Consider the following 20,921-nt stretch of genomic DNA (forward strand, 5'->3'; position numbering starts at 1 on the left):
TTTTGCACAGCAAAGGAAACCATAAACAAGACGAATAGACAACCCTCAGAATGGGAGAAAATATTTGCAAATGAAGCAACTGACAAAGGATTAATCTCCAAAATTTACAAGCAGCTCATGCAGCTCAATAACAAAAAAACAAACAACCCAATCCAAAAATGGGCAGAAGACCTAAATAGACATTTCTCCAAAGAAGATATACAGATTGCCAACAAACACATGAAAGGATGCTCAACACCACTAATCATTAGAGAAATGAAAATCAAAACTGCAATGAGATATCATTTCACACCAGTCAGAATGGCCATCATCAAAAAATGTAGAAACAATAAATGCTGGAGAGGGTGTGGTGAAAAGGGAACCCTCTTGCACTGCTGGTGGGAATGTAAATTGATACAGCCACTATGGAGAACAGGATGGATGTTCCTTAAAAGACTAAAAATAGAACTCCCGTATGACCCAGCAATCCCACTACTGGGCATATACCCTGAGAACACCATAATTCAAAAAGAGTCACGGGGGTTCCCTGGTGGCGCAGTGGTTGAGAGTCCGCCTGCCAATGCAGGGGACGCGGGTTCGTTCCTCGGTCCGGGAGGATCCCACATGCCGCGGAGCGGCTGGGCCCGTGAGCCATGACCGCTGAGCCTGCGCGTCCGGAGCCTGTGCTCCGCAACGGGAGAGGCCACAACAGTGAGAGGCCCTCGTACCGCAAAAAAAAAAAAAAAAAAAAATGGCTCTGAAAAGCCTAGGGGCAGGACAGGTATAAAGATGCAGACGTAGAGAATGGACTTGAGGACACGGGGAGGGGGAAGGGTAAACGGACAAAGTGAGAGAGTGGCATGGACGTATATACACCACCAAATGTAAAATGGATGGCTAACGGGAAGCAGCTGCATGGCACGGGGAGATCAGCTCGGTGCTTTGTGACCACCTAGAGGGGTGGGACAGGGAGGGTGGGAGGGGGATGCAGGAGGGAGGAGATATGGGGATGTATGTCTATGTATAGCTGATTCACTTTGTTATAGAGCAGAAACTAACACACCATTGTAAAGCAATTATACTCCAATAAAGATGTTAAAAATAAATAATAAATAAATGCCCCTGGTAACAAGAGCTAAAAAGTGTGGATTGATCAGGGCAACCCCCTCTACCTCTTCACCTACCAAGAAAACACATGTGGCAAGAGGGAGGACCTGGGAGGGCAGGGAGCAAGAATGTAAGTGCCAGGAGGAAAGGGCAGCTATTGGAAATGCATGAGCTGATCTCTGGGCTGTGGGTGGGACTCACGCTATATGGCTCTTAGAGGAACAAGTCTCTCTAGGTTGGCGGCAAATGACACTGACTGTGTCTTTCTTGTTCCAGCAGCCTTTCATCTTCACCTTCTCCACGCAGAGCTTCCTTTAGAGAGAGATTCTATTCCCAAATCCTCCCCGGTAGGATTCTGCACTCTGGGTGGAGATGTCCAGGTTTATGCTCACTTAGCAGACAAGATTTGCTCTCCTGCTGCTGTCACACTGAAGGCTTCCCTCCCCAGCCCCAGACAGTTCTTTTTTTTTTTTTTTTTTTTTTTTTTTTTTGCTGTACGCGGGCCTCTCACTGTTGTGGCCTCTCCCGTTGCGGAGCACAGGCTCCGGACGCGCAGGCTCAGCGGCCACGGCTCACGGGCCCAGCCGCTCCACGGCATGCGGGATCCTGCCAGACCAGGGCACGAACCCGTGTGTCCGCTGCATCAGCAGGCGGACTCCCCACCACTGAGCCGCCAGGGAAGCCCCCCCAAGACAGTTCTTTATCCATCCACCCGTCCATCTGTATTACCCATCAACCATATCCCAAATAAATACATAAAAGTAAAAGACATAGTTCCTGCCGCGAATATTAGACTGATCAACCTTGTCCTTAAAGTGAACAGGTGACAATGCACGTATGCAGCCCCTCTCTGTTGCTTTCTCTCTGTTCCTCATCTTTAGATATCGCTCCTCAGAGGAGTGACACTCCTTTTCTCATTAGATCTCCCCTCACCCTGCTCTTTCCATCTGCAGCACGCATCACCACTGCAATTACACATTTATTGGTTTACGTTTTCCATAGCTCTATTTGTAAGCTCCATGAAGACAGGCGGCACAGCTGTTTTGATCACCATGGATTGTGCTTGGCAATCAGTGTTCTTCTGAATCAATTGAGTCTCTTTTCTCAGCGTGATGTAGGGGAATGGATGTCAGAATGAGAGTGAGGACTCCTGGGCTCTAGCCCCAGTCCCCTGGCCACTTGCTAGCTGAGTGGCCTATTGTAAGTTACCTTGCTTCTTTAAGTCACAGTTTCATGAAAGAAGAAGGTTGGATTGTGATGTTCAAGATGGGGGAGGGTGATAAAAATGTACGTGCTGGGGTTGGATATGCAAATCGTAACAATATTCATTTTACAACTTAATACAAGCAAAAGATTTCCACCAAAGCTTGACCAAGGCCTCTTGGGTAGTGGGACTATGCTAACAACAACAACAAAATGACTTGGAGACCGTGGGTTATAAAAGACTGAGAAAATATGGGATTCCAGTTCAAGTACTTCATGGTTCATTTACAGCCCATGGGATGAAATAAGACACCAAGGATAAAGGCTCAGGGAGAGGTGGGAGGGGGAATTCCAGGACAGTTTTTATGTCCCTCTTTGCAACATGTGCCTGATCTGGGATCAAAGTCAGTCATGTGCAGGAGAGGGAGAAGTCAGAAGACAGGTTAGTGAAGAGAAGCAAGGCAGTGCCCCTGCATGCTAGAGGCACCCCAGTTGCGCCAGCAGAGCATGGAATTGGGTCTTCAATGGCCACAGAAGCCACCGTTCAGTGCCAGATTGAAGAGCGGACAGAGTGAGGCGATAAGAACTCAAACTCCAGGTCATCCAACTGCCCAGACTCATGTCTTAGGCAGATAGATTGCTTTCTCTTTTCAACCTTGTTCCCTGTTTTAGAAAACCAGAAAAACAATAGAACCTCCCTGGTGAGAGTGACTGGGAACATCAAAGGAAGTCACATTTGAAAGCACTTAGCTCAGTGCCTGGCACACAGAAAGCACTTCATGAGAATTAGTTCATCATCACCATTGTTATTAAATTTAGTCAATCAGATAGACAGCTGATAAATCATAGGATCTCCATGATACTACAATGGCATCACTGAGGCCATACTCAGTGAGAATGACTAGAACTGGGCATAAAGCTAAACTCAGCCCTAAATCCACGGACTTCACCTGTGATCCTTGGCCGGGAGACTCAGGCTAGGAGAGCCGGCCTGAGCACTGGGTCCAGAAAAAGCCCTGGACCTCCTGCAATTCCTTGGAGCGTCTTAATCACACCCCTGACCTTCACAGAGTCTTTGCTCTGCCAGGCGTGAAGAGGGACTCCTGAAAGCACAGAGACCACGGTTATGTTATCCTTCTCCTTTCAAAGCATCCATCACTTGATTATTGCTTTTGGCTAATTAAGCAGCATGAAGGCATGACTGTCTTGTTCATCACTCTACCCCCAATGCTTCTCCTGACACACAGTGGGCCCTCAGTCAGTGTGTCACGTTGTAGGGGGTGGGAGAGGTACTTTCGAATAACATCCCTGGGTTTCTGTAAGAGATTTCATGTGAGCATGCATGCTCACGTATGCTCCATTTCTTGGTTCTCATCACACGCCAGCTGGGCCCCTAACACCTCAATTTCTTCTGCTCTGAAAAATGTTAGGAGGCGTTCCCCTCCTCCCTAGGCTCCCCATCCTGACTTACGCTGGATAAGCAACTTCAGATTGCTGAACAGCAATACACAACACAGCTGGGCGAAAATTCCTGTGTCCTGAAATTCCTGGAAAACCATGATGCACAGCGAGCATTTGGAGCATGGACACACACACGATCCCCACCCCGGGGCCCAGAGAGTCGGAGACGGGAGGAAGGCAGCAAGCAGGCAACCAGAACCGAGCCTTGATTTCCTTAAGAAAGTATTTTGCTTCCTTTCCAAGCGCCCCACCCTGGGCAGAGGTAGAGAAACCACAGTGAGTTAATTACCAGTACTTAGATCCCTGGCTGTTGAGCCAGGGGCTTCCAGCACCTCCAGTTTAGGGGATCTTGCTCTTTCAGCTCACAGGAGCCAGAGTGAGAGGAATCTCTTCCCCAAGCCCAGGAGAAGGTGTGTGGCTTTGAGCTGTGTGTCACCGCTGGTATCCTGAGAGTTCAATATGCCCAATTCCAAGAAAAATGTAACTAAAGCATTTTATGCTGAGCTCACATGGTCCCAAAGAAACACGAAGTACAAATCAGAACACCAGCTGGCTGATCTTGGGCAAATCACTGCACTCTTTCGGGTGTGTTTCTTTCAGATCTTTGAGCTCTTGATTCCCATGAGCTTCTAACATTCTAGGAGCCAGAAATTCTATCATGTCCATGAGCAGAACATCCAAAACCCTCAGGTTCATCATCTCTATATGAGACTTAAATTTCCATTTGTAGAAATTTTCTCAAATGGACAGATCTCACTAAATTGAAGGCAGAAGAAAGACCAACGTGAGTAGTTTTTAAAACTAAATTACGTAATCTTTCGATGCTGTTTTATTATATTCAAATGCATGCCCCAACTTCAACCAGGTTGAGAAGGTATATTTTTTCATTCATTGCCCGGTAAAGAATTTTAAGGAACTTTTTTTTGTTCCTAGTTTCCTTCTATATTTCTGGTAATCTGTTTTAATCTATCTTGTGGATTCCTTTTCCTCTACTATCCTAAATATTAAGGTTCTGGAAGGTTCTGAGTTTAGCTTCCTTCTCCTCTCAGTTAGATTCCTTGCCTGGACAACCTCATTCCCGTGCCAGCCTTCCCTCACCCCTACAACAACAACCCTGACATCTGCCCAGCCCCATTCTCCCTCGCACAACCATTGCCCCCACCTGCCTCTGAACATCTCCCTGCAGGTATCCTACAGGTTCTGAAGAGAAGGTGGGAGGGATATGGACAAACCAAAATGTATTATTACCCCTCTCCCACCTTCACCCCAAATCTGCTCCTCCCACTGACTTTCCTAGCTATACCCACAACCAAAAGAGCATATGATCAAAGTTCCTCTTTCCCCTTTTCAATCATCAGCATCATCGTTAATAATAATTAGTAATAATGGCTAACATTCACGGAATGCTTACTGTGTGCCAAGCATTGTTCTAAGTATTCTATGTCTGATATCTCACTGAAGCCTGAAAGCAATCTGAAATGGTGGGCACTATTATTACAGCTATTTCACAAATATTTAAGTTGAAACACAGAGAAGTGAAGTCCTTTGCCCAAGTTTACACAACTAGTATGTGTCAGAGCCAGGTAGCCTGAGTCCAAACCCACTAAAGGTCATTGCTTTCCAATTATTAAGTGCCTCTTCTTAACATCTCTGCAGTTGGCCCTTCTTCCATCACTACTCCCCCAGTACTGCCTCTTCTCTCACCAAAACCACACAGTAGCCTCTACCTGGCCCCCCTGCTTTCTGCCTTCCAGTTGCCAATCAATCCCTCATGCAAACCGCCCCAGAGCCATCTTTCTAAAATTCAAATCCTACGGTCAAGTCCTTACAAACATTTAAGACCGGCGCTACCTAAGCACTCTTCATATTCCTCTTCCATGGGCCTCAGTCCTTTAATCCAGCCACATTAACTATTGCAAACTACTGGCAAGAGTAGCCCGCTGCTTCATAGGGCTTCCCTGAGGGCCCTTTCCTCCCAGTCTGCTAGTTAAAGCTTCCAAGTCCAGCCTAAGATTTTCCACTGTAAGATGTCCTCCAACCCCTGGCTCCCAGCCTAAGCACACACCCTCATATCCCAAGCAGGTGGAACATCCCCTTTTGAGCTACTCCACAAACATTCTACCTGGTATTTTAGCAACTCTAATATGTACAACACCTCTTTGCCTGACAGCCTTCCCAACTAGTCCATAAGATCCTCAAGGGTAGACGACAGGCACTCACTCAGTGAATGTCAGAAAATGCACTTATTCCAGTAAACAGATGGTCTATTTCAACAAATAGATGATTATACATCAAGGACTGCTTTGCAAATGCTTGAACATACTTCAAAGACTTTGTTCTCTTACACAGTCCAAAGTTGCCTCAGCAAACACTATGATTTTTTTATGCTGAGAAAAGCTCTGAGATAGTAGATATTATCAATAATTCCAAACAGTGAGGCCTCTGAAAGAGGAAGGTGTGACTGGAGTAACTTCCCGTGGGACCCTCCAAAGCCCCCTGGCCAGGTCAACCAAGACCACCACACACAGAGCTGAAGACAGAGCAGAGGAGCCCAACACACATCCCACTGGCATCCAGAACACTTTGGGCATCAGCCTCCACCTGAAACCTGCGAGCCTGGGGGTCGAGTGACTATAACCAATTAGAGATAAATGTAGATTTGAGTGTTGATCTGTGACCTCCAAAGCTTTCTGAACCAACTCCCCATTAGGAAAAATAATGTTACCATGTTCTCCTGAGAGATGTATATTTATTTATAAATAATTTGCATATAAGTTAACTATACATTTTAATTGTTTCCTTCCTATATCCCCCCAAGTGGTCTTTGCATGTGCCCCTTTTTGAAGGCCACTGATCTGGAGAATAATCTTTCCACATCCCTGAACTGCAGAGGACGTACGTGATCAAACATAAGGGTAGGCCTGGCTGCTGAGACCCCCAGAACCATGGAGTCCCTGGTTTGAAGGCACGTACACACCAGCACACATTTCTGACAGGTGTCACTCCAGCACCTACTGCACCCCTCCCAGCAATAGGACTTGGCAAAGCTGTGCATTCAATGGCCCAACAGCTCTAAGCATCAGAAATCCTCCTCTGTAGCTCTGATCCCTTCAACCCTCGAGTCTGATATCCACTCCCTCCTCTACAGGGCAGCTCTTCCGATATCCGAGGACAATTATCTTGTCCCCAGTGAGCCTCCTCTTCTCCAGGGAATCCACACAAGCTAATGGGGCCTCTCCATCTCCAGTGACAACAACGTGCTTGCCTCAAACAGCCATTCCACAAGCATTTACATGGTCCCAGGCTGGCTGCGGTCTATGATTGTTACAGGAAACCACTGGCTCATAAACAAACACAAAAAAGTCTTGCTAGTTCATCTTCAACTAGATCAAGCCAAGTGGAATGTACATGTGTTTGACACAGATTCTGTGAAAACTGCCCCACAGCAAACACGCCACTTTTCCTATTAAAAGAAGGTATTTCCAGTGGTGGCCCATGCCACTGTGGTCCAAGTCATAGCTGTAATCAATGTATTAAACAGACATTATTGAGCTCACATTCTTGATGGGAACCTGCATCCATCCATCACACGTTAGAGACCACACACACAGACACGCATACAAAACGTGAAATGCATGCACACACATCCACACGGAGTGTGCTTTATTAAGGCAACAAACATTTATTGAGCACCTGCTTTCTGTCAGATACCAGAGACATGCCATTTAGCATACAAGCCTGGAACATTCATTAACAAAGGGAAACAGAGTCTTCCCATGGTTTCATGTCTTACAGGTCTCAAAGAGAGTTCCTCCTCGCATACACTCCTGCAGAAGGAATCAGGAAGCCCAGCTGAGCTACTGCAACTTGCATTAAGGTTGTGAAAGCCAAAGGGAGCCATGAGACACATCAAAACGTAGCCCACTGGTTATATATTCTACACAAGGAAAAAATAGCTCCAATCCGAATTAACACAAGGCTGAAAACAACATCAGGATGAGCAAACAACAAAGTTCCCACGGCAACTAAAACCCAATCATCTTCCCACGTGGCAATTACCACATGACTATGTGAGATGGTCATGCCCATTTCCCTGCACAGGAACGCAGTACATAGAACCTGGCTGGACAACGGGACTGCACAGAAGTCGGTGACTCTGAGTATATTTTAATGCTTGGACTCAAAAGGATGGCTGTGGGCTTTGCTCTTAAAAGTAAACTATTTTAAACCATGAATTATGAGACAAATTCTCCTTTCTTTGCTGCAGTGTCAGTAAAATGACTGTCAATGGGGAGGTGGCTGAGAGCCAAGAATAGCTTCATCCCTTTTAGGGTGCAGGAGGGCATTTGCTTGGCAGGTTTCCAGTCCATGCCAATGTGGGAGCAACATCTTCTAGCTCTGCCTAATCCTCTCCCTGGGAGACTTCTTCCCAACAGTGCCAAAAACATAGGATACCCAAGGCAACCTGGCAGAGTAGGAAGCATTTTTGAATAGGGCATATGCTTCCAAGGCCAGTTGCCAGGAATAGCTACTCAATACTTCTTCATTTCATACCCTTATCTTTTTTTTAAAGCATCATACTAGGCTTTTTAGCAAAATCTTGATGTCTGTTGGGGTGTCTGACCCTGGCTGCCACGATGGATTTGTAAAGCAAGTCCAATTCAATTCCATTTTCCTCTACTCCACAGCATTCTAGGACTTCTCATCTTATTGCTTATTGCCATTAGAGGTTTCCAGGGGGCACCTTGGAAATTCAGAGATGCTGAAAAGCTGGCTGAATATGGAGGAAGATGGGACATCTTAGGGGGATGAAATGAGGCACAGATAATAGAACCAGAGAGATGGGGCTAACCATGAATCTTTCAGAGTGAACCTCCCTAGGAACAAAACGACTGGAGCATGAATCACCTGCTTACAACAGAATCTCTTCCCACATCAATCCCTCCCATGTTGTTTAAGATTAATCAGAAGCAGTCAATTCTAAATAACTCAGTGGTGTGTATACTGTTAGTGCTATATTAGAGACTCCCTTATGAATTTTACTTTGCACAAGGGTTCATTCCTACAAAGCATCATCCAGAAATGTTATGACCTACCCATCCCCCTCACCCACATGGCCCATGGCAAAGGTCAGATTGCTTTAATTAGAATGAGGACCAGTGAGGAAGTGTCTGAGAAGCAGACCTTGGCCTCATGTAGGAAGGGCTCCCTGATGCTCAGTATAATCAGAGATACATCAGGATGCCTTGAAAAGTACCAAGCCCCTGCCATTGCAGTTGACTAGGGGATTTTGGGGGGGTGGGGGGTGGGGCAGAGATGTCATACAGTGGAGAAGAGGATAGGAAATGAATAGTTAGAATAGACCCAATGACCTTTTAAGTCCCCTCTGGTAATGTACAGCATGGTGACTATATTACTGATAATACTGTATTGCATGTTTAAAAGTTGCTAAGAGAACTGATCTTAAAAGTTCTCATCACAAGAAAAAAAATTGTGTAACCATGTATGGTGGTGGGTATTAACTAGCCTTATGTGGTGACCATTTTGCAATATACACAAATATCGAATTTGTATATTATGCTATACACCTGAAACTAATATGTCAATTATGCCTCAATTTTTTAAAAAAGACCCCTCCAAACATATTATCCCATGATTTTTTTTTTTTTTTTTTTTTTTTGTGGTACATGGGCCTCTCACTGTTGTGGCCTCTCCCACTGTGGAGCACAGGCTCCGGACGTGCAGGCTCAGCGGCCACAGCTCACGGGCCCAGCCACTCCGCGGCATGTGGGATCCTCCCGGACCGGGGCACGAACCCGTGTCCCCTGCATCGGCAGGCGGACTCTCAACCACTGCGCCACCAGGGAAGCCCTATCCCATGATTCTTAACATGTACCTTGGTTTTCAGTGCATTACACAAGCAAAGCCATGGCTAGAAGGTGATATAAATGTCTTACTGTCCTCTACATGGGTCACAGGATCTGTGCTTCATCCCTCACAGAGGATTTCTCCCACAGCATCAGAGTCCCCCCGCATTTCAGTGTGTCTCCTTAAAAGAAGGACTCAGCACATTGCCTCAGCCTAAACTCTAGCCTTGTCTTTCCTGACCTAGATCAAACAAATATGCTAGGGAGTGATCATTAGTCTTTCAGAAGCCGAAGGGTGAGAGGCTTAACACCCTCAGGCCCACTCTTCCTCATTCCCTCAGCCCTCCAAGGCTAACCATGTGAGACAGGACCCCTTCTGGAGAGGAAAGAAGGCTGAGAGAATGAGGAGGAAGGAAGAGACCGTGAGTGTTTGGTGAGCCCTTTCCCACTGCTTGAATCACAGAGAAGTGATTTCAGCCTTGCTCATCCCTCCTTGCAATGGGGTACTCGTTTTTATTTGAAAGCAACGTATTGAGTATACAAGCTGTACAGTCTCTCGCTGCACTTTTTCTATTCCAGTCATACCTGGAGGAGAGGTTATAGAATTGCCTGGAACGCCCTGCCTGCCAGAGTGGAGACACCAGCCCTAACACTGCCAACAACCATGGGACTATCCAGACCCTGGCCCCCAAAGGCTTTGCACCAGCAAACAGGACCACTTCAGGAGAACCAAATCCACAGGCGAGAGGCCAAAATGTCAGAAAAGGGTTGGAGATGCATAGAGTCTCATGGAGAAACTTGAAGGAAAAGCTCCCCAGAGCCGTCTTCTTAGGTGCAAAGATACCGAAATTAAATAAGAGCCTTGGTAAAACCGAAAGGACCTTAAATGCATTTCACAGCTTAAACCGGGAGTTCCTGTTGCCTACAGCTTGTGTCCCCGCCTTTCTTTCATCCCCACCCTCTTTGGGACCTTGCACACCCTTCCAGAGAGCTGCATTTCCTCCTTGAAAAGCTGAGAGCTTTCACAATTTTTAGGCCCACATGCAAAGTAACTTTTATCACAGAGTGGAGCTGGGTAGTTTGGCTGGATGACTATGAGATCAATTTGTTTTGAAAAGCTACTGGTACTGGTTCCTGGATATTAAAAAAAAATTTTTTTTAACTTTCTAAAATACATTATGTAGGAATATTGTGGAGAGCAGTGGAGGTTTGAGAGCAGATATAGATGATGACACATTTAAAGGGGCCCCATATTGCTTTCATTTTATTTTCAATTAATTAATTATTTTTGGCCGCGTTAGGTCTTTGTTGCTGCGCGCGGGCTTTCTCTAGTTGAGACGAGCGGGGGCTCCTCTTCGTTGCGGCGCGCAGGCTTCTCATTGCGGTGGCTTCTCTTGTTGTGGAGCACGGGCTCTAGGTGCGCGGGCTCAGTAGCTGTGGCACACAGGCTCTAGAGTGCAGGCTCAGTAGTTGTGGTGCATGGGCTTAGCTGCTCTGTGGCATGTGGGATCTTCCCAGACTAGGGCTCGAACCCGTGTCCCCTGCATTGGCAGGCGGATTCTTAACCACTGCGCCACCAGGGAAGCCCCCATATTGCTTTTAAATAGGTCACCCAAAGACATCAGTTTTTGGAGAACAAGAGCTGTAATGACAACCCACTGGCACTGTCAGTTCCCACACAGATCACGGAGACAGGCCTGCAGAGCCACGCTTTGTCCCTCTCGTCTGTCATCCACAGCCTGTCACCTGTAACACAGCCCCTCAGTGAGCCACGGCAAACCGAGCATCCCGACTTCAGCTGGGAAACCTCAGGAGGGACCAGAATGCTCCCTCTGTTTAAACACCAACTGGTTCCTCTAAATCTACAGCAAACATTTCTAAACACACCCTCGTTACCCACTGTATACCCTAGATGTCCCCCGCTCCCACCACAGCTCCCCAAACAACATTCCTACATGCCTTCATCCTCCCACACTCCCCCGCCATGGCTCTTCCTGCCCTGTTGGTTATGAAGTGAGGGGAAATGCGTCTGTGATGAAGGGTCATCGGTCACTGGGGAATCACTCATACACCCAGAGCAACATTGCTGTCACTGGGCAGCAACAAGCCTTCTTAACAGAGGCAGATCCACAGAGGTGGGGACCAAAAGCTTATGACACTGGGCATTCCTTAAGAAAAAAATCACCAATACAGTGTTAGGCATGGGGCCTTGAAGGGACCCATGCAAGTGAAGATATATGAAAGGTTTAGTTTTGTGGCAAATCCACCTCTGTAATAATCTCCCTCCCACACACACAAAAGAGAAGAGAAGAATAAACAGAGAGAAAGGGAGTTTGGTTTTGTTATCTGGGAAGAGAGTCAGCAGGAGAGCAAGAAGTGTGAAAGGTTAATCCAGGAGCTCCACCTTTTACCACCAACCCTGGGTGGGCTGCTGGACACTTCCCGGTACCTGGGAAACTAAAGGTAAGTCTGAAGAGGTCGTGCTGTCCAGCGATGCTCCAGCGTAGGGAAGCCGTGCTCCAACTCCCTCGGGACCCACAGGTCCATTCTCAGGCACTTCATTTCAAACCAGGGTCTTGAGGGTGGGAGTTGAATACTCATTCATTCATTCTCTCTCATTCTCTCACATCCTCTCTTTCTCTCTCCTGGGACTGACCAAGCTGATAACCTCCTGCACCAGGAGTCTGACATTTTGCTTATCATCAACAACCAGGAAGGCAATGACTGCTCCATTTCACGGTGGAGACACAGGCCATTTATGTTCATGAAGGGAGCCTAGAAGCAGAAATAAAATGCTGTGTTGAGGATCTGGGCTCTCAGGTCCCAGAGACACCTGCCAAATAGGCAGCATCCAAGCTTGCCCTCATGCTGTCTACCCACAAGTCCCACGGCACCTTGCGTCTGGGGCTCCTCACTTGTTCAGTGGGATGGTAAGGCCTGTCCTACCTACCTCATCGGGATGCTGTGGGGACCAGAACATCCCATTTGCAGGCAAAGAGTTCTGAATACAGTCCAAAGGGCACAACCATTGTCAGCGACCCATGCTCTTAGGCAGGGGCAAAATGGTGATGGGACTGGATTCTATACTTTCCTGAAATTCCCCTCCTTTTCTCTCTGCCACTTCTCAAACTGGGATGAGGGAAAATGGCAGAGGTGGGGGTAGCTCAACGGGTTTCTATGAAACCGAATCGACACATAATTCGTTCTTACACCCACCAGGCGGCTAACAGCCCAGAGTCAGGATTCATTCTCTCCCAGAGACTATACTGATAATTTTATATGTCTGATCTCATTTCATGCTCTCAACAACTCCCTAACGTATGACTTCTTGTTATCCCTGCTTTGCTGCAAGGCAGGATAGCACAGTGGTTAAGAGTGTGGACTCTAAAGCCAGACTGTTTAGATACAAACTCCAGCCCTGCCTCTTCTGAGCTGTGTGACCTTGGGGGAATTACTTACCCTTTGTCCCTCAGCTTCCTTATCTACAAAATTAGAATAATGACAGCGTGTCAAGAGTGGTTCTGAGTGTTACAAGGGCTAATACAGAGCAGTCATGGAGTGAGTGCCCCGTGACTGTTAGCTGCTATTATTATTATTGTTGTTATTATTACTGTTAGATGCTATTATTATTATTATCGTTGTTGTTATTATTACTGATAAGGATGCTGAAGCTTCCAGAACCTTCTCCAAAGACAGACAACGTGTAAGTGGACAAGCCTAGATTTAAGTCCAGATCTTTTTCACTCCAGAAGCCATGTTCTTAACCACCAAACCTTGTTCAAGTTTTCAATTTCTCTGCTCCTCAGTTTCCTCATCTGTAAAACAGGGCTAGTTAATGATATCAACTGCATAGAAGCGCTGTGAGGATTAGATGAGACAATGCACCTCGGATGTCAGGCACATGGTGGTACTCAATCATAGCAATAATAACATCATTATTATTTTTGTCTAAGAAGGGTACCTGACCTTCAGAGCCCTGCCCCTAAGCCTCTCTCACTCCAGTTCCACCTCTGGGGCCTCACTGTTCTGGACGCACAGCAGAGCCAGTGACTCCAGGGCAATAGGAGTCATCATGGGGGAGGGCACGTTAGTTCCATCCCCCAAGCACAGCCCACACCCCACCTCTTCTGCCCTGTGATGGAGGAAGAATACCTAGCTGAGGGCAGCTGCTCCAGGAACTGGAAACCTCTCCCGGACAGCCTGCAAAGAGAGATAGGGGACTCGATGATTAGCCCCCCAGCGCTGGGCCTGTGGTGTCTCATTACCAAATGCAAATGCAAGTTCACTGCTACTGGAAGGGTTCTGGCAGAATGCCTGCCCGACCCTCAGCGGCTGAATATGGACCAAAGCATTACACAAGGCCCACCTACTTTGCAGCCAGCAGCTGGTGTGCAGGCTATGCGAAGGGAGAAGGCTGCTCTCACCCCACTGAAGGGGGGACTAGGAAGAAGGGTCTTATTTCTTTAAAGGAGGCAGAGATGCTATTGTGGAGGGGGAGGGGGGGCAGTAAAAAAATTGCTCTTCCCTCGCAGTTAAAAGAGGGATAATTGGAGCAAGTGGCAGGCGGCTGCTCTGCCATTTAGCATACAGCATACCCAGGAAATCTCACTGGGTAATCAGAAAGAGAGGAGGAGAAAGGAGCAATCAGACCCCTATTCAGGCTCGTTTAGCGACAGCCCCTGCTGGCTGGCTGGCTGGCTGGGCCGGTGGAGAGCTGGGCTGGTCCTAAAGCCCGAATACCAGGTGGGAAATCAAGTCTCAGGAGCAGCAGTCCTCCCTGCTTCTGTGCTTCTGTCTCTCCACACCAGGGGAAGGATTCTGAAAGGAGCTAGCCTTTACTCCTGATTACTTACTACTGCCTGCCCCCTCCTAGGCCATTCAGGGTTGACTTAGATTAGGAACAAAGCCACGTTCGTATTCGGCAGGAGGTGCAAGGGGGAGGCGGTGGGGAAATGACTGTATTTTTTACGCAAGTGCCCCAAACAGGAGGATCCAGCTGGGGCAATCATCCATACCTCAACTACAGCATCAATGTCTCTGGCTCTTGGTAAAGCCTCCGGGGCAAGCCCCTTCTCTTGGAACACCTTTCTGTCCTAGTTCTGGCTTTGAGAAATGGGGGAAGAGAGGCAAGATTCTCAGTAAAAAGAAAACGAATTGAAATTCACTTTCAGGAAGGCATACCAAGGCTATGCAGTCGTGTGTTGAGCCATCAGTCAAACCAACCTGAGTAGGATGTCAGCTTCAGACAGCAGGAGGGATGGGGGATGGGAGGCTGGTGGGTACCACACAACCGCGTGCTTGTAATAAGACTGGCCACTATCACCCACACCCACAACCGTACTTCACTGTAGGATCCCAACACCTGAAAACTTAACAGCTGAGACTCAAAGCAAGCAGCTTTTTGGTCTGGGCACCTGCCCAAGTCAGCAGGAAAAGATAGCAGACAATGAACCAACTTTTTCTTTTCTTGCCAGCTGAAGAGGACCTCATGTCTCTTCACTGAATTAACCTAAAAACATGGACATACAAATGATATGTGACATAGGTAGACCCGTGTATTAAGATGTGAGAGTAGAGATCAACCTGGGAAAGCTTTCCCATCCTTCCTTGGCTCCACCCCACCTGCAACAGGCTGACTTCATGCTAAGTGAACTCTTTAGAGAATCTGGGACTGAAATGTATACACCTTGGCAGTGAATCAATTCTTCATGGCTGTAAGACTGTTGAGAAATTGCACATTCATAACTAAGGATGTTTTAAAAATAAACAATCAAGCTTAAACTCATTTCAAGGTAATGACAAACTCCCAGTGACCCATGAGGGGGCTGCTCTCTGGAGGGCACTAGGGATACCTCTTTATTGCCCAGGGAGCTTCAGGGATGCCCAAAACAGGACAGACTGGACTAAACAGAAAAAGCCAGGTGAATATGATCCACCACAGCTGGACTATATTCCAAACCAGATATGCATAATTTTAAAGTCGTCTAAAAAGATTAAAAGTCAACTCGAACAAATCTGAAGTTGAGAACCCAAACGTTTTATTGATAAATATCACACCTAGAAGTAAAAATCTGGGACCCCCTTCTCCCTCCATCATGTGCCAGAATGTTCAATGTGACTATTAATTGGTTTGGGAGTCTTGGAATGAAGTTTTCCCAAGTAGGCTGTGTGGAGTTCAGTCTGCAGCCAGAGCTAATAGACTTTCGCCCCAGGAAACAGAAGATACTGTGTCCATAGCTCTTCCCCCTAAACCCAACTCTCCCACAGCAACTATCTCCGGTGTCTTGCGGGTCTTACCGAGAAAAGATACCCAACGAGGGATCAAAATAGCCCAAAAGCGAATAGAAGAGATGGGCCCATCTGTGCGTTCTTCCTGGGGTGCAGCGTGGAGACATTCTGGAGCCACTGAGGCATGGAAAGCCAGACGGGCCGAGCAAACATCAATACTGCCAGCATGCTAGAAGCTAATGGACCGCAGAGAGCGCCTCCAACAGGCCCCGACCACATCCATCGGAAGCTGCAGGAGCCTTCCCAGCCCTTCCTACTCTTGAACTGCTAAAGCATGAAGCCCTCACACAATCAAGGGCACGGCCCATCCTGCAAAGTGGGACGATCAGATGCCTGGTACACAGGACCCGCTGCTGGGACTAAGTCCCCTGGTTTCAGTTCTGTGACATTTGCAATTTAAAATGGGGGAGAGAGGAGGGAACAGACGCATCCTCACTACCCACCTTACACTATCTTTAGGAAAACGGGAAGGTGTTTATTTAGGCTATTGATCTTGTTTTATGCAGATCTGCTTGACCCTTAGCAGCTGTGATTTTTTTCCTTCATATTTTACAGGTGAGTTTTCCCTGCTTACTCTAAAACTCAACTGTGTGTGGAGAGAACGGGTATTTTCTAAAAGCCTGAAATGCATTTTTGTGATTGATTAGACATAATGACAATTACCAGGATCAACAGGCTTCAAGTCACCAACAATAAATTCTGGTACCTGTCCCAGCATCCATCCTCACCTCAAACTTTGCACTGCTCCAAACCAACCAAGTGTTAGTTACTACAGAGTTTATTTACTGTATTACGCATCAAGAGAATAAGGAAATATGCTGTGTGTCTGCCTTCTACAGACAGAGGTGTCAGTCCATAGCCACGAGATGATCTGAACCCTATAGGAAGAACTATTATTAAAATATACATATTGTATTTAGCTATTAAGAAATTGACTGCCTATCATCTGCTCTGAAGAGATTCCTCTGGAGACCTCACACACACACACACACACCCCCCCGAACCAAAGGGAAAAAAAAAAGAGAGAGAGAGAGAGAAGAAATTGTATACATATACAGCATAGAGATTCTTCCTGCAGAAAAGTGCTGATCCAAACCTGCCCAGAGGAAATGAGTTCTTTTTAAACACAAAAAATGCAATCAGGGATAATCAGCAAGTTAACAACACACTTGCAAACACCCTGGTCCCTAGAAAGGAAGAATGCCGGCTTCCAAGGCAAATTCTGAGAACAGAACAGATCCTTTGGGTGAAGGAGAAAACAAGTGATCATGTCAGCATCTTCAGGCAGAACTTTCTCCAAAGCCAAGAAGCTTTGGAACTGCAGTCAGCTCCAGGAGGGACCTGTTTGTGATAAGTGCTTCAGTAACCACAGTCGCAAAGTGGCTTTGTGGGTTGGTGTTGCCTCTACCCCTCTTCCCCAACCCTTCTTCCAGTGGGTTCAATGGGGAAAAACAGAAGCCAAAAAAGGATGAGATGCATGTCTTGCATCTCCCTCTCCTGCAGCCCACCCACAGGAAGGGAGGTATGATGTCCAGCCCAAAAAAGGAAAGAAGCACTCGAGGTAGCCCATACTTGACCTACAAGGAGGCTCCCAACAAGATCCCCAAAGTGTCCTAGTATCTAGCATGTATCACCTGTGAAATAAACTTTGTTTTTATTTTTTTAAAAAATTTGTAATACCTACTAGTTGCTAAAATTCGTATCAACCACAACCTGCTTCAGGGATTGGGAAGTTCTGGGAAAGTTTGAGGAACACCTGCAGACACTGTTTTTAATTACAAATCCCAAGGCAGTGGGGCATCACCTGAATGAAGAGATCATGGGAGTCAGTACTAAGACACTCACCTGGCCGCACCTACCTGACTTCCTTTGACCTGTTGGTTTCCAACTTTAGCTGCAAAATGGAATCACCTGGGGAGCTTTAAAAATATACAAATGCTTGAACCCCGCCCCCTAGAGATTCTGATTGAATTGGTCTGGGGTGTGGCCTGAGAGTCTTTTTTTTTTTTTTTGCGGTACGCGGGCCCCTCACTGTTGTGGCCTCTCCCGTTGCAGAGCACAGGCTCCAGACATGCAGGCTCAGCGGCCATGGCTCACGGGCCCAGCCGCTCTGCGGCATGTGGGATCTTCCCGGACCGGGGCACGAACCCGTGTCCCCTGCATCGGCAGGCGGACCCTCAACCACTGCGCCACCAGGGAAGCCCCTAAGAGTCTTTTAATTCCCCCAGTTGATCCTAACGGGCTACCAAGGCTGAGAGCCACATTCCACCACCTCCATGAAGAGACCAGCAGGGGACGGTGACACAAACATCTCTAAACAAACAGAGGGCTTAACTCTAAAAGGATAGGAGGGGATGTAACTTCCTTGCGTCTTCTTCATCCCAACCTCCCAACACACACACCCATATGGTCACTTTGTCACTTCAACAGGTATTGAAATCTAGGCCTTCAGTGAGTCCAGGAATCTGGAATCTAAGTATTTGTCAAAGTAAAGTCTAGACCACTTTTCTCCTAATCCCAAATAGTCAGAATTTGGTGAAAAAGGTGAGGGCAGCCTAAGTCCCTGGGCATAAATCCCTCCTTCTCTCCCCCTGGGAAGTTGTAGTTGAACTTGGGAGGTTCTCCAAGGCCATGCTGAGTATTGTCAGCTCCCCTGGGGGCTTGGCTGGACAGTGCTCCTGTCTGTGCCTTCTCGTACCAGGAGAGGAGAGGACAGGAAAGAGGAAGCACACGTGGAAAATCCTAGTGCTGGAACAAGGAGGCGAGAAGTCCCATCCCCAGATGCCCTGTCCACCTGGTAGACACCTTCCCTAAAATTGCAGGAGGAGGGGCACAGCTGAAGGGTTGGATTTACAGCAGGGCCAAGTGTGGACCTGCAGTCCATCTCCCGCATTTTTCTCTGCACAGGCATTCCTTATGTTAGGGACGATAAGGAAGAAGTGATGGGGAGTTTCCCATCTATCCCCAAGGATAGGGATCAGGAGGGACGGAGATAACCACTTTGCCCATTTATGTCTGACTTCTCACCTTGGGCTCATCCTGCTAAGCTGCACTGCGGTGGAAGGAACTCAGCTGGGACACACATCCTGTAGTCTACTCTATCTAGCTTTTTGAGTACAGCCAAATATTTGCGTAAGGAGCCCATGGTTGAGTAGTCAGGATTCTCTGCTGCTGAGTTCTGATGGATTTTCCATTGAGAGCAAAAGCAAAGGATTTCTACCACCTCCTCAGGGAAAGGGACGCAATAATCTGACATGCAGCTAAAGATGCACTTCAATGACAGAGCTGGTTTCCGTCAGGGGTCTTGGTCCTTACCCAACACACTGGGTGGGCCTCTAGCGATAGACGAATAGGGAAGAGGGCCTTACCTTCTGAGCAGAGCTTGCCACCATAGCCGGTGGTAGAACAGTCACAGGTGGGGTGGCCATCCAGGAGAAAGCAGATCCCACCATTTTCACAGGGACGCTCACCACAGGGTCCCTCGGCATCCAACTGGACACCCTGGCTCCCCAGAAGCTGAGGCTCTGAGTTGCCATACTTGAGATCCAGGATTAATCCCTTGAAGCCGGCCATGGCCTGTACTCCATCAAGGGTCAGGGCAGAAGGGCGTATGTCTGCGGGGACTCCGCCGAGGAACAAGTCACTGACCACATCCATGTAGGGCCGCTGGGGCTGCAGCTCCCCAGACTGGCCCTCACCATCAAGCACCAGCACAGTACGCAGGCGGTCACGGCTCACCATGAGGAAGTGCCAACTGCTGTCGTTCACCTGTTTGTTGGACAGCACGGCGGTCTCGGCACAGTCCATGCTGAAGCGGAGCTGCACGTGGCCATCCACCAGGGAGAGGCAGAGGAAGTCACAAACGCCGCCGTCGTCCAGGTAGAGGAGCAGCCCCGTGGAAACATTGGTCTTGAACTGGAAGCTCAGGTCACTGCGCGTGCTGGCATCCCAGCGGAGGTAGCGTGCCCACTGGTTAGGAAGGCCCATGAACTCAAGGCCCAGGCAGAGCCCCAGCAGGGACCCCAGCAGGACGCTCACCTTCAGGGTGAAGAAAACCGAGTGCATGGTGAAGCTCATCGTGGCTGCCGGGATCAAGCCCCGGAGGGGCAGACAGGCAGAGAACAGCCCTCGGGGGAAAATCCCCCTTTGCAGTAGAAGGGAGGGAGGAAGAGGAGACGGGTGGGGGACAGAGAACACACAAGGGGAAGGAGGCACACGCACAAAGATCAAGAGGGGGAGGAAGGAGGAAAGTGAACAAGACAGCCGCAGACGTGCTGCGGGCACACGAGCAAGAAACTCAATGAAGAGGGGAAAGACAGGGCAGCAGTAGAGGAGGACAGTCAGGTTGAGAAAGTGAGGGTGCAAAGTGTCTTTCTCCAAGAAAAGATCTCAGCTATCCATGTGGATCCGGAGGCCTTGATTCAAGGAGGAGAAAGTGCACGGCGGGTGGAAGCCTTCAACAATGCCGTCCTCCCGGTGGACCCCCAAACACCCCAGCCAGGGAGGCCGGGGAGAGGGCTGGGGTCAGGGGGGCCGTGATGGAGGAGAAGCGAGCAGTGAGGTGAGTCAGGTGAAAGGTAGAAACAGGACAAGGAACAGTCCTGAAGGTCTGCCTCCTAGCAGCAGGGGGCTGCGGGGAAGGGAGCAGCTGGAAGCTGAGTGTTCAGGCAGAGCAGGGCCGGGGGCAGAGTGGAAGCAGGCTCAGACTTCATGGTGCAGGCCAGAGGCAGTCCTGCCCATGACCTGCCTCCCAGGACTCCAGAGAAAAGACCTGCAGGATGAAGGGGAGGGTGGGGGAGAAGGAAACAAAGATTAGGGCCACGTGTCAGGAAAAGACTGCATCCCATTTCACAAATATTGATGGAGTGCTGACTGCGAGCCAGGCTAGTCTAATGATTCCCACAGTGCTTGGTGCTCCAAACAGAAGGGAGGGCCCGGGGTCTTCCAGAGCCACATCAGGACCCCAAGCTCAGTTCCTGATGGTGCACTCAGTTTTTCCGTGTGCAAAAATAGTAT

The 20,921-nt window shown here is 48.1% G+C and overlaps 1 protein-coding gene across 8 annotated transcripts in view; it reads right to left on the minus strand.

Moving 5' to 3' along the window:
• Window positions 1-19,982, minus strand: part of NRXN3 (neurexin 3) — a gene marked incomplete at both ends in the record, with an annotated part of 1,633,255 nt that extends 1,613,273 nt beyond the window's left edge. For all 8 annotated transcript variants that reach the window (XM_082851716.1, XM_082851713.1, XM_082851712.1 and 5 more), the window contains one exon: window positions 19,274-19,982. In XM_082851716.1, coding sequence (XP_082707842.1) covers window positions 19,274-19,982 — 709 coding nt within the window. The remainder of the gene's footprint in view (window positions 1-19,273) is intronic.
• Between the last annotated feature and the right edge of the window lie 939 nt (window positions 19,983-20,921).

Source organism: Leucopleurus acutus, assembly GCF_964270905.1.
Source record: "Leucopleurus acutus genome assembly, chromosome: 1".
Classification (NCBI taxonomy): Eukaryota; Metazoa; Chordata; class Mammalia; order Artiodactyla; family Delphinidae; genus Leucopleurus; species Leucopleurus acutus.